Source organism: Lithobates pipiens, unplaced genomic scaffold, assembly GCF_037356315.1.
Source record: "Lithobates pipiens isolate NorthernLeopardFrog02 unplaced genomic scaffold, aLitPip1_a1.2 Scaffold_18, whole genome shotgun sequence".
In the NCBI taxonomy this organism is placed as follows: Eukaryota; Metazoa; Chordata; class Amphibia; order Anura; family Ranidae; genus Lithobates; species Lithobates pipiens.
In genome coordinates this window covers 417225011-417238489 of record NW_027507758.1, presented here as the reverse complement: position 1 = coordinate 417238489, position 13479 = coordinate 417225011, and the positions used below count along the sequence as shown (strand labels likewise).

The 13479-nt window shown below is 44.3% G+C and overlaps 1 protein-coding gene across 1 annotated transcript in view; it reads right to left on the bottom strand.

Annotated features, from left to right (window-relative positions):
• Window positions 1-13479, bottom strand: part of PHC3 (polyhomeotic homolog 3) — a 134660-nt gene that overhangs the window by 105066 nt on the left and 16115 nt on the right. The window contains exon 3 of the mRNA XM_077488006.1: window positions 12412-12563. Coding sequence (XP_077344132.1) covers window positions 12412-12563 — 152 coding nt within the window. The remainder of the gene's footprint in view (window positions 1-12411; window positions 12564-13479) is intronic.

Below are 13479 nucleotides of genomic sequence, written 5' to 3'. Positions count from 1 at the left end.
GTCTATTCTGCCTAGCAACTAGTGACGCTGATCTCTGCTCCATGTGATTGGAGCAGAGATCAGTGTACACTAAATGAAAGCCCAACCCCCCCACAGTTAGTAACACACCCCTAGGAACACTTAACCCCTACACTGCCACCCACTGGTTAACCCTTTCACTGCCAGTGTCATTTACACATATATAGCAGTGATTACTGTATAAATGACAATGGTCCCAAAAATGTGTCAAAAATGTCCGATGGGTCCCCCACAATGTCGCAGTCACAATAAAAATCGCTGATCGCCGCCATTACTAGTAAAAAAAAAAAGAATAAAAAATTATTAATAAAAATGCTATAAAACTATCCCTATTTTGTAAACGCTATAACTTTTGCGCAAACCAATCAATAATCGCTTATTGCGATTTTTTTTACCAAAAATATATAGAAGAATACGTATCGGCCTAAACTGAGGGAAAAAAATGTTTTTTATATATTTTTTGGGGGATATTTATTATAACAAAAAGTAAAAAATAATGCGTTTTTTTCAAAATTGTCGCTCTATTTTTGTTTATAGCGCAAAAAATAAAAAACGCAGGGGTGATCAAATACCACCAAAAGAAAGCTCTATTTGTGGGAAAAAAAGGACGTCAATTTTGTTTGGGAGCCACGTCGCACGACCGCGCAATTGTCAGTTAAAGCGACGCAGTGCCGAATCGCAAAAAGTGGTCTGGTCTTTGACCAGCAAATTGGTCCGGTCTGAAAGTGGTTAAGAGACTGTTTTTAGTTACCTACCTTTGTTCACTTGATTTTCATTTATTTGGATTTTATCACCTCTGTGGTGTGTTTATTTTATTTTATTTAATGTAGCATTTGCACTTTTTGATATTTCGTAGACATTTATATATATATTTTTATATTACACTATTGATTTGTGTAACTAGGCATTATATTTATCACCCTCGGAGGGTTATTTAATATAGGGTCAGCGCAATACCAACATATCTTTAGTTTCATATTAAGTGGATACGGTGTGACCCATTTCGGTAGTAGCAGCAGCCCCTGGCATTTGATAGATCACCAGTGGTAGCGCAGGAATAAAACACTATCAATGTCTGTTTACTATTACATCAACTGGCATTTTGGGAACTCTTTTGTGGGAGTCTACCAAGATTCCTTCTTTTTAAAAGAAAAAATGTAGTCCCCTCCAATCCTTGCACACTGCGAGGATTGCCAAACTTTATTGCAGATTCTTACGTCTAAAGCTGGCCATACATTGATCACAATTCAGCAGTTCCAGCAGGGATCGGCAGAATTTCAATCAGCGTGTGGCTGTCCCCTCTCCATAGAAGTCAATTGTTTGATTGACAAAGGGACATGTTGTAGATTCTCATTGATCAGCGGCTGCAGCTGGTCATCAACGTTTTCCTGACAGTGGTGGGTGCAACGGTAAAGCCCCATACACACTATCAGATTTTCTGCTGATTTTTGTCTTCAGATTTATCAAAACCATGTAGGGCAAGGGCCTGCCTGATTGCATATAAATTGAAACTACTAAGGTTTGACCTCATATTATATGGTTTTGGTAAATCTGAAGGAAAAAAAATCTGCAGAAAATCTAAGGCTCGGTTCACACAGGGGCGACTTGTCCAGGCGACTTAGCCGCCTGACAAGTCGCGCTCCGTTCTGTACTATGGAACCGTTCTAATAGGAGCAACTCAAGTCGCTCCGACTTAGAAAAAAGGTTCCTGTACTACTTTTGGGGCGACTTCAGGCGACTTGCATTGACTTCTATACAGAAGTCGTTTTGCAAGTCGCCGCTGAAGTCGTTTGCAGGTCGCGTCTGAGTCGCGCTGCAAGTTGTACCGCCCCTGTGTGAACCGAGCCTAATAGTGTGTATGGGGCTTTAGATTACATTGTCCTGATGGAGAGATTACTCCATCCACCTCATTTGAGGGGAACAAAAAAACATAACAGTGCAAGGCCAACTTTACTGTTCCTAAGATATCCATGTAGACCAATTTTTTGCTTTTTCTCAAACTGACTAGTAAACGCAAGCGTTTGCTTTCTTTACTGGCAGCTCAGCAATCTCCTTGTTGTGATCAGAAAGCTGCTCCGCAACTGCTGTCAAGTTGTTCCTCCATGTAGAGCAGGGTTTCTGAACCTGGGTTCCTCCAGAAGTTGCTAGGATTTTCTTGAGCAATTTCTGCCTCTCAAAGAAGTTCCCACTGACACCACTAATCTTTCTAGCTATCTGTAAGGGGATAATTTTTCACAATGACAACAAGTGTAAGGAGCATTCTTCCCACTGACCATCACGCTAATGTATAATGAGTTGTAGATTTAGTCATTTTTAACAGGGGTTCCCTGAAACTGGACAGTTATTTTAAGGGTTGATGTGTGTTAAGAAAAGCTGATAGAGAGAGAGAGTCAACCCAAGTTTTATCCCTTGAAAAAAGAGAATTGGTTTTATTGTATCATCACACATAGCGGTAATGTGGATACAATTTTGAATAATCATTGAAGTTTTATCTTGTGTTGAGCCCTGATGAGGGGGAGTGATGTTGCCACTAAAACACGTTGGCTGTTTTTATAGGACTTTTTTTTTTTTTTTACCAACAATTAAAATGACATTGGACTCATCCAGTTTTGGTCTGGTGCTGCTTTATGTGTTACTATGGTTTGAGCTACAGTTGGGTGCCCATTGAAGGAAAATTTACTATGTTAGAGCCGCCTCACCAGAGCTATTAAGTTTGTCTGAAGTTTTAGTTCATCTGACTACGCATGCAAGTCTAATGCCCCGTACACACGAGCGGACTTTTCAACATCCAAAGTCCGTCAGACCGAGTCCGTCAGACTATCCGATCGTGTGTGGGCTGCAACGGACTTTAGCTTCGCAAAAGTCTGACGGACTTTAGAAATGAAGCATGCTTCAAATTTTCCCGACGGAACTCCGCCGGACCCAGACCCCTTCGAAAAATCCGCTCGTGTGTATGCTACTCCGACGGACTAAAACCGACGCTAGGGCAGCTATTGGCTACTGGCTATGAACTTCCTTATTCGAGTCGGGTCGTACGTCATCACGTTCGAATCCGTCGGAGTTTAGTGTGATCGTGTGTGGCCAAGTCCGTTCGGCCGAAAAGTCTGTCAGAACTCCGTCGGAACTCCGGCGGAACTCCTTTGGAAGTCTGTCGGACATAAGTCCTCTCGTGTGTACGGGGCATAAAACTTTCCATTGCTTCTTTCAGTATGCTGTTCTGTAGTAAGAAATGGGGCAGCCCTGGGACCCCTTTTTGAAAACATCTCACCAAAATTGAAGTAACTATTGCAAGGAATGCCTGTCAAGTCTATCACATGAGCAGAACATTTAAAAAAAAAAAAGTCATATTGAGATGAGAGATTTTTTTTTAGCTAAGATGCTATACCCAATGTTTATCTTTTTTACATGTTTAGGTTAGTTCAGATATTTAGAGTCCATTCACACAGGGGCAACACGACTTGTAGGCGACTTGAGTGAGGCAACTTGGACACGACTTGAGTTAAGATCACAGCGCGACTTGGGACGACTTCAACACGACTTGTGCTGACTTCAACCTGACTTGGGACGACTTACAAGTCGCCCCAGGCCAGGCGACTTTTGCCGTGGCCAAGCAGAGAATGAGCTCAAGGGGGAACTCCACGCCAAATTTCTGAAAAAAATTTGGCGTGGGTTCCCCCTCCGAGAGCATACCAGGCCCTTAGGTCTGGTATGGATTCCAAGGGGAACCCCCCTACGCCGAAAAAACGGCGTGGGGGTCCCCCCCAGATCCACACCAGACCCTTATCCGAGCACGCTACCCTGCCGGCCAGGAAAGGGGGTGGGGACGAGCGGGCGCCCCCCCCCCTCCTGAGCCGTACCAGGCCGCGTGCCCTCAACATGGGGGGTGCCTTGGGGGAGGGGGGGCGTGCGGCCCCCCCACCCCAAAGCACCTTGTCCCCATGTCGATGAGGACAAGGGCCTCTTCCCGACAACCCTGGCCGTTGGTTGTCGGGGTCTGCGGGCGGGGGGCTTATCGGAATCCGAGAGCCCCCTTTAATAAGGGGGCCCCCGGATACCGGCCCCCCACCCTATGTGAATGAGTATGGGGTACAATGTACCCCTACCCATTCACCTGTGAAATAAAGTACAAAAAAAAAACACAACACAGGGAAAAAATATTTTATTGCACAGCTCCGGGGGTCTTCCGTCTTCGGGGGTCTTCTCGCCGGACTCCTCCGCTATCTTCTTGTAGCTCTTTTGCTAGCGGAGGAGTCCGGCTTTCTTCCTCGCCGCCGGCCTCTTCTTCCGACTTCGGGGGTCTTGTCCCCCTCTTCGGTTCTTCTGCCGGGCCACCGCGCCTTCTTATAGCTCTTTTAGAGGCGGTGGCCCGGTCTTCTGTCGCCGCCGCCGCCGCCTTCCGTTCTTCTCCTTCTTCTTCTCCTGGAGATGTTGACTCGACGAGCTCTCCGGCCACAATGCCAGGGACGCGCTACGCTGCCACTTATATAGGGACAATGGGGCGGTGTCACATGGGTTGATGTCACATGGGTTGGTCACATGGGTTGATGTCACATGGTAAGGGGCGGGGTCACCATGTGACATCAACCCATGTGACCAACCCATGTGACATCAACCCATGTGACACCGCCCCATTGTCCCTATATAAGTGGCAGCGGAGCGCGTCCCTGGCATTGTGGCCGGAGAGCTCGTCGAGTCAACATCTCCAGGAGAAGAAGAAGGAGAAGAACGGAAGGCGGCGGCGGCGGCGACAGAAGACCGGGCCACCGCCTCTAAAAGAGCTATAAGAAGGCGCGGTGGCCCGGCAGAAGAACCGAAGAGGGGGACAAGACCCCCGAAGTCGGAAGAAGAGGCCGGCGGCGAGGAAGAAAGCCGGACTCCTCCGCTAGCAAAAAAGAGCTACAAGAAGATAGCGGAGGAGTCCGGCGAGAAGACCCCCGAAGACGGAAGACCCCCGGAGCTGTGCAATAAAATATTTTTTCCCTGTGTTGTGTTTTTTTTTGTACTTTATTTCACAGGTGAATGGGTAGGGGTACATTGTACCCCATACTCATTCACATAGGGTGGGGGGCCGGTATCCGGGGGCCCCCTTATTAAAGGGGGCTCCCGGATTCCGATAAGCCCCCCGCCCGCAGACCCCGACAACCAACGGCCAGGGTTGTCGGGAAGAGGCCCTTGTCCTCATCGACATGGGGACAAGGTGCTTTGGGGTGGGGGGGCCGCACGCCCCCCCTCCCCCAAGGCACCCCCCCATGTTGAGGGCACGCGGCCTGGTACGGCTCAGGAGGGGGGGGGGCGCCCGCTCGTCCCCACCCCCTTTCCTGGCCGGCCGGGTAGCGTGCTCGGATAAGGGTCTGGTGTGGATCTGAGGGGGACCCCCACGCCGTTTTTTCGGCGTAGGGGGTTCCCCTTGGAATCCATACCAGACCTAAGGGCCTGGTATGCTCTCGGAGGGGGAACCCACGCCAATTTTTTTTCAGAAATTTGGCGTGGAGTTCCCCCTTCAGAGCTAATAATTCTGTCAGAGTCGCCTCCGTATAGACGGAGATCCGACTTGGAGGCGATCTCCATTGAAATCAATGGGTACCGGTCGCCTACAAGTCGGATAGAAGTAGTACAGGAACCTTTTCTGAAGTCGGAGCGACTTCAGTAGTGTGCATTAAGACGGCTCTCATTCACTTACATTGCTTTTTAAATGTTGTCCGACCTGAGGCGACCTGAGGCGACTAGGGGCGACCTGAAGTCGGATCAGGAGTTGCCCCTGTGTGAATGGACTCTTAGAGCCTCTTAACAAATACAATGTTTCTACTTTATTTAATAAACCAAGGCTAAACATAAACAGGTACTGTAAGTATTCTCATACCTGTCATTCTGTGAGATAAATTTGTCCTCTACAGCCTAATGCTCACTGTACGTTTTTTTTTTCTGCTGCTCCTAGGGGTGTCTGGCCTTTTTTTCCCCCTGCATGTTAGCCTATGTGTCCATGCACAGATAGATTATTTAGAGGAGTTTAGAGGCAGAAAAAAAGCCAACTGCCAATGTGTCCAGAAGTAACAGTTTTGGCAGAAAAAAAACACTTGACACATCTAAATGCACCAAAGAGCATTTAGCGCGTGAGTGGTAATTCAATACACTTTCTCTCTCTTCCTGCCCAAACCAAATTTTCTGATTCCAGTGCTCTCACAATTTGAATGACAATTACATTGTAATTGCAACACTGTACCCAAACAACATTTTTATATATTTTTTTTCACACAAAATAGAACGTTCTTTTGAGGGTATTTATTCACCGCTGGTTTTTTTTTATTTTTTGCGATATAAGTGAAAAAAAGAGCAAAATATTTTGAAAATAAACTTTGTTTTTTTAGTTTCTATTATAAAATGTTGCAAATAAGTCATTTTTTTAATAAATTTGGGCCAAAATGTATACTGCTACATATCTTTGGTAAAAAATAACCCAAATTAATGGCTATTATTAAGTCTGTGTAAAAGTTATAGAGTCTACAAGCTACGGTGCAAATCATTAAAAATGTATCACATCTGCTGTACTGACGGCCTATGTCATTTCTTGAGGCCCTGAAATGTCAAAACAGTACAACCCCCTCCTCCCCTCCAAAAATCCTTTTTGGAAAGTAGAAAGTCAAAAAGGTATTTAGTAAAAGGCATGGAGAGTTTTTTGAAGTTGTAATTTTTTCCCATAATTCTTGGGAAAATTAAGAAATTAAATTTTTTATTTTTTCAAACAAAATTGTCATAATAACAAGTTATTTCCCACACACAGCATATGCATACTTGCAGTTACACCCCAAAATACATTCTGCTATTCCTCCCAAGTATAGCAATACCACATGTGAGACTTTTACACAGCCTGGCCACATACAGAGGCCCATCATGCAGGGAGCACTAACAGGCTTTCTAGGGAGTATAAATTACACATCAAGTTTCCTGATGACCTATTACACTTGTGAAGACCCTGGAGAACCAGGACAATGGGAAAGCCCACAAAACGACCCAATTTTGGAAAACAAACACCCCAACATATATTCTATGAGGCGTGGGCTGCAGATAGGTACTCGGGTGCTCTGATGCTCTGCAGATAGGTACTCGGATACTCTGGGCTGGAGACCGATACTCTGATGGGTTGGAAATAGGTACTTGGGTACTCCGATGGTCTGCAGATAGGTACTCAGGGCAGGAGACAGGTACTCGGGTACTCCAATTGGCCAGTAACAGGTACTCTGATGGGCTGGTGACAGGTACTCTTTATTATTGTGGCAATCAGTCTGTTTTGGTGTGCACTGTAAGCAGTAACTAGCCGTTACCGCAATCTCCTCCTCACACAGGATTGGTGTGGGGAGGAGGAGAACCTGGTAACAGGTAGTTACCGCAGTTTGTTAACAGTTGTGACCAGCTGTGATTGGACACAGCCAGTCCCAATGACATGCATCATCCCCGATCACCGTGTTGCACGCTCCTGGGGGTGCGCACAAGCGCTGTGCACAAAGAAAGTGCATGTGACCGGCTGTGATTGGGTACAGCCGGTCACGTGGTAAAGAGCCATTTTCATTGGCTCTTTACCCTGATCAGGGATAGGCTGTGTCCCGAGGGACATGACTCATCTCCGATCGCCGCAAGAACATTCAGACATCATACGACGTCCGCCCGGAGGGAAGGGATATTCCTGCTGGCAGCAGTTTACAATGCGCTGGTAGGGAAGTGGTTAAAAGGCTATAATTAATTATAATTCTGGCCAATTAAATTAACACCCCGTATTTTTTTGCCAAAACTCTGCTGCCAGGAGGAAGGGAATTTAGGAGAGTTAGCAAGATATTCGGTGTGAATGAGGCCTAAGGCCAGCATAAATCTCTTGTGTTTCAGCTTATCCAGAAAACTGCTGCTTCTGTTAGGCAACAGTGTTTACTAGCATCACCTAGTGGATAAATCTGTGAACTACCTGTTCTCACTATGCTACACTTGGTAATAATGGTCTTCCATTCACACCAGGTGCAGTGGGACTGCCTTGGGTGGCTATTCGAGCGCAGTCCCACAGAAGCTCCATCACATGACAAGGCGAAATGCCTTGTCTCCATTGCGGCCAGTTCACACAGTGGTGTACAGGTGGCATGTGCTGAAAAAAAAAAAAAAAAAAGCTTACAGTGATTTTACCTCACTTTTTGTCTCTGTGTTCCCTATAGAAGAAATAGGGTGTTGTGTCACAGACAGCAATAAAAAAATAAAATAAAAATAAAAAATCTGAATTTTTAACTGTTCTCACTCTACTGAAAATACACTTTTATTATTATTAAAGTGTATCTCATTAAAAAACAAAATGTAATATGTTGTAGCTTACTAGTTCTTAGGTGTGGTGGCTGCATTATTTTTCATCTTAAATTTTTACCTGGTGATCCTGCCAGTAACATACTTCCTATCCCAGGTGACTATATTCACTCTCTCCACTGTATTTATAGAGCAGCAATGTTGTCACCCTTGGTTGCTCTTCTGATTTGGACTACAAATGTCTTCCTCTCTTCATTTCTATTACATTAGGGATATTTGTAGTTATCAGAATATACAGTATCTCACAAAGGGAGTACACCCCTCACATTTTTGAAAATATTTTATTATATGTTTTCATATGACAACACTGAAGAAATGACACTTTGAGTGCACAGCTTGTATAACAGTGTAAATTTGCTGTCCTCTAAAAATAACTCCACACACAGCCATTAATGTCTAAACCGCTGGCAACAAAAATGAGTACACCCCTAAGTGAAAATGTCCAAATTGGGCCCAATCAGACATTTTCCCTTCCCTGTCACATGTGACTCGTTACAAGGTCCCAGGTGTGAATGGGGAGCAGGTGTGTTAAATTTGGTGTTATTGCTTAAGATGGCCATACACCTATAGATTATCTGCAGATTTTCTATGGTTAGATGGAAAAAGTGGGAGATTCCTCCATCCACACCGTTTAGCAAACATTGAGATATCTGTTGCACTTTTTCCATCTAACTATAGAAAATCTGCAGATAATCTATAGGTGTATGGCCAGCTTTACGCTCTCATACTGGTCACTTGAAGTTCAACATGACACCTCATGGCAAAGAACTCTCTGAGGATCTGAAAAAAAAGAATTGTTGCTCTACATAAAGATGGCCTAGGCTATAAGAAGATTGCCAAGACCCTGAAACTGAGCTGCAGCATGGTGGCCAAGACCATACAGCGGTTTAACAGGACAGGTTCAGGACAGGAGTGCAGGTGCTCAGTTGTCTTTGGAAAATAGACATATGACTGCTGCCAGCATTACTGCAGAGGTTGAAGGGGGGGGTCAGCCTGACAGTGCTCAGACCACACGCCACACACTGCATCAAATTGGTCTGCATGGATGTCATCCTAGAAGGAAGCCTCTTCTAAATATGATGCACAAGAAAGCCCACAAATTTGCTGAAGACAAGCAGACTAAGTACATGGATTACTGGAACCATTTGCTGTGGTCTGATGAGACCAAGATAAACTTATTTGGTTCACATGGTGTCAAGTGTGTGGCAACAACCAGGTGAGGAGTACAAAGACAAGTGTGTCTTACCTACAGTCAAGCATGGTGGTGGGAGTGTCATGGTCTGGGGCTGCATGAGTGCTGCCGGCACTGGGGAGCTACAGTTCATTGAAGGAACCATGAATGTCAACATTTACTGTGACATACTGAAAAAGAGCATGATCCCCTCCCTTCAGAGACTGGGCCACAGGGGAGATTTCCAACATGATAACGACCTCAAACAAACCTCCAAGATGACCACTGCCTTGGTAAAGAAGCTGACAGTAAAGGTGATGGACTGGCCAAGCATGTTTCCAGACCTAAACACTATTGATCATCTGTGGGCCACCCTCAAAACGTAAGGTGGAGGAGTGCAAGGTCTCTAATATTCACCAGATCAGTGATGTCGTCATGAAGGAGTGAAAGAGGACTCCAGTGTCAACCTGTGAAGCTCTGATGAACTCCATGCCCAAGAGGGTTAAGGCAGGGCTGAAAAATAATGGTGGCCACACAAAATATTGACACTTTGGGCCCAATTTGGACATTTTCACTTAGGGTGTACTCACTTTTGTTGCCAGCAGTTTAGACATTAATGGCTGTGTGTTGAATTATTTTGAGGGGACAGCAAATTTACACTGTTATACAAGCTGTACACTCACTACTTTACATTGTAGCAAAGTGTCATTTCTTCAGTGTTGTCACATGAAAAGATAAAATTAAATATTTACAAAAATGTGAGGGGTGTACTCACTTTTGTGAGATACTGTAGATAAGAAGGCAGATACCATTGTTACCTCACAGGAAGTGACAACTAGCTGATATGTTCTTATTCTGAAAAAAGAAAGCTGATGCAGCCACCACAAACAAAGACTGGCAAGCTGCAATTTATTCATTTTTTTGTTCTTGGGTGTAGGCATACTTTAAATCCGCTGCTTTCATTAAAATATCACCTGATGATTCTGCCATGAATGTCCTTGTTCAAGCACTTCCTGTAATAAGGTCCCAATGCTCTCTCCCTGTCTGCCATTTGTGCTCCTGCTTTGTCACCTTGTCACATGGGCTTCCAATGGACAGTACAAGTATTTTGTTTCACCACACATCACTGCTGTCACCATCAGGAAACACACCCCAAGATATGTCATGCAGGCATTGCTGATGTGTATGTACAGAGATAGGAAGTGGCTGCAAACAGGCATACGGAGATCAACAGCACTGAGATCCAACAAAGTATGATAAAAGGTGAAAACAAATAGCAGTATGGTTTGGCATTTATTTGATAAACTTTATTCTTAGGTCTTCTGCCCATGATATGCTGGGTTCTTTGCCTCTTCAGTCTTTCCTTGGTGGGTGGTCTTGGATGATGCAGAAAGCAGTGCTGATGACTCTCTGCATATTACACTTTGAGTGCAGTGCACTGTGCTCTGTGGACAGGCAATGCATTTAGTCATTCCTCAGTCTTCCACGTTGTCACTGAGGACATCTTGTGCTGAAGAAGAGGTACTGCAGGCTACAGCTTTGGATTGCAAGTATTCTTTTAAACCTCCAGAGGACATGAAAAAAATAACTTGGGGTTTAAGGAATTTTATTTACACTATAAAGCTGCAGAGTAACATTATGAAATCTCTCTCTGTGACTGCAAATATCTATGTAGTAGCATGGACATTTCAATAAATAGTGATTTAACAGTGATTACGTCAGGGCTATAAGGCTTTTTCAACTGAAATAGCTTGTAGTTTCCCCTACTGACAGCCAATATAGAACAATGCCTGTGGCCACTCCATTCAAACAGCCCTGTGATTCAGAACAGTACAGACACTGGAAAGTCACAATCTCTTACCCACCGCAACATTACAGCAATAAACCATGTAATGGGCATTAATGACTGGGCAGGCCACGGCCAGTGCTTTTTTTGCTGAATTCTTTCCCTACATCAGTGTCTTTATTGCTACTTTTCAGACAGGCAGCAAATAGAAATTGAATACTTTAAAAAGGTAAATAACTATTACATTGATGACAATTTGAGAAAAAAAATAACAGGATGCATTACTTAGTAATTTTTAGAAGGCTTCAACTTTAGGCAGGTCTGCACAGGGGAGCTTTCTGGGTAATGTTTACTGCCATGCCTGGCTGGTGCAAAGCATTGCATTTAAGATGGATAAATGCTGGGTAGTGTGACCTGGCTTCTCTGCATCTTTATACACATCACAGGATAACAACCAGAATATACAGTGCACTGGGTAAGCCAGACCCCAATTCCCAGCACTGCACAGTCATAGCCATGCCCATGCTTAAAGCAAAACTAAACCCTTTTATCTTTTACAGCCAAGGAAGGTGCCATTTTAGCCTCTGTTTAACTTGCAGTTGCCATGGTGCTGCACATGTAATCAGTTATGACGCCAGCACCTGACAGTTTGGTTAAAACCACAAGCTACTGGGTTAGTTATCATTCTACAGTTAAAGAGAAAGAGGGGAAGAGAGACCTCCTATTGGAGCAACGCCATGCAGCTAAACTAGTAGGTAGGTCCTCCCTTTTAAAATGTTCATGGAAATCAAACCTGTTCTAAAGCTATAAGAGAAAGATATTCATTCATTATTCAAACAATTTTGACAGAATTGTATAACAATTTAATTGTGTATGAGGTACAAACAACTCTAGTACCTGACTTTGGAAGTTTTTGCCCAAATTAGATATTATTTTGGCAGTCTGCAACAATGAATAGTACATATGCTTATCAGTAAAAAAATAAGGATCCGTTGACGATAAATTTCCCTGACTAGCTTGTCATGAATCAGACACACAACAGCCTTTCATTTGGAATCAGTAATTTTCAAATTGATTGGGCTCAATGGTTTCAAAGGCATACCTGCACGGCATGGCGATCTGTACTGCTGTATACCGAGATTGGAGGAGGATGGGAAGGATGGGAAGTAGAAGAAGTGCTAGTCGTTGGAGATGTTGAGGATGTTGCTGCAGTGTTTTCATTCTCCATGGCTCCAAACTGATATTTCTCTTTGTCTATGAAAAGATGCAAATAAAAACATTTAGGCCTAAATGGTAGCTGTGCTTTTGATAAAGATCTGGGATGCCTTTCTGGTAAAAGGAGAACCTTTAGCTTTCAACAATGTTGGTTTTTCACAGTATGGCCTGCTTGTTATATTACAGTCACCTACCATTGCTTTCCTTATGCACAGACCGTGCTGTGTCCTTAAGATGCTGACAAGTTGGCAGGCTCTACCTTAGGTTGGCCAATATTCACTATAAGTCAGCCAGAAAAAAAACCTTCCAAGCAATGTTTCTTTACATAGTAAAATAGATCTAAACCCTAACTAGACGACATTTAGTTTGCTGAAGTACTGTGTACTATAAACAACTGTCATGTTGTTCTTTTAGAAATTGTACCTGTTCTCTATCCTTTGAATGGGTGAATTGATGCACATTATTTCCAGGGAAGGTCACTCATCATCTCCACCAGAAGTGCATGTGGCAGGGTGACTACACAGGAGAACAATTGAGAAACAGGAAAACAGCAGAGCATTGTGTTCCTACCACAGGAAATGCCTAAACAGCGACCTTAAAGTGATACTAAAGTCTCGGCTATTTTCCCCTTAAAAATAACAAACATGTTATACTTACCTGCTCTGTGTAGTGGTTTTACAAAGAGCAGCCCAGATCCTCCTTTTATTGGGTCCCTCTTCGGCTCTCCTGGCCCCTCCCTCCTGCCAAGTGCCTCCACAGCAAGCAGCTTGCTAAGTGTCCATTCAGACACGGAGCTGCGGTTGGGCCCCAACCCTCTCTCCTCTCATTGGCTCACTGACTTTGATTGACAGTGGGAGCCAATAGCACTAGCTGCTGTGTCTCAACCAATCAGGAGGAAGAGTCCCGGACAGTCCAAGTCTCTCGTGCAACATTGCTGGATCTAGGTGGGCTCAGG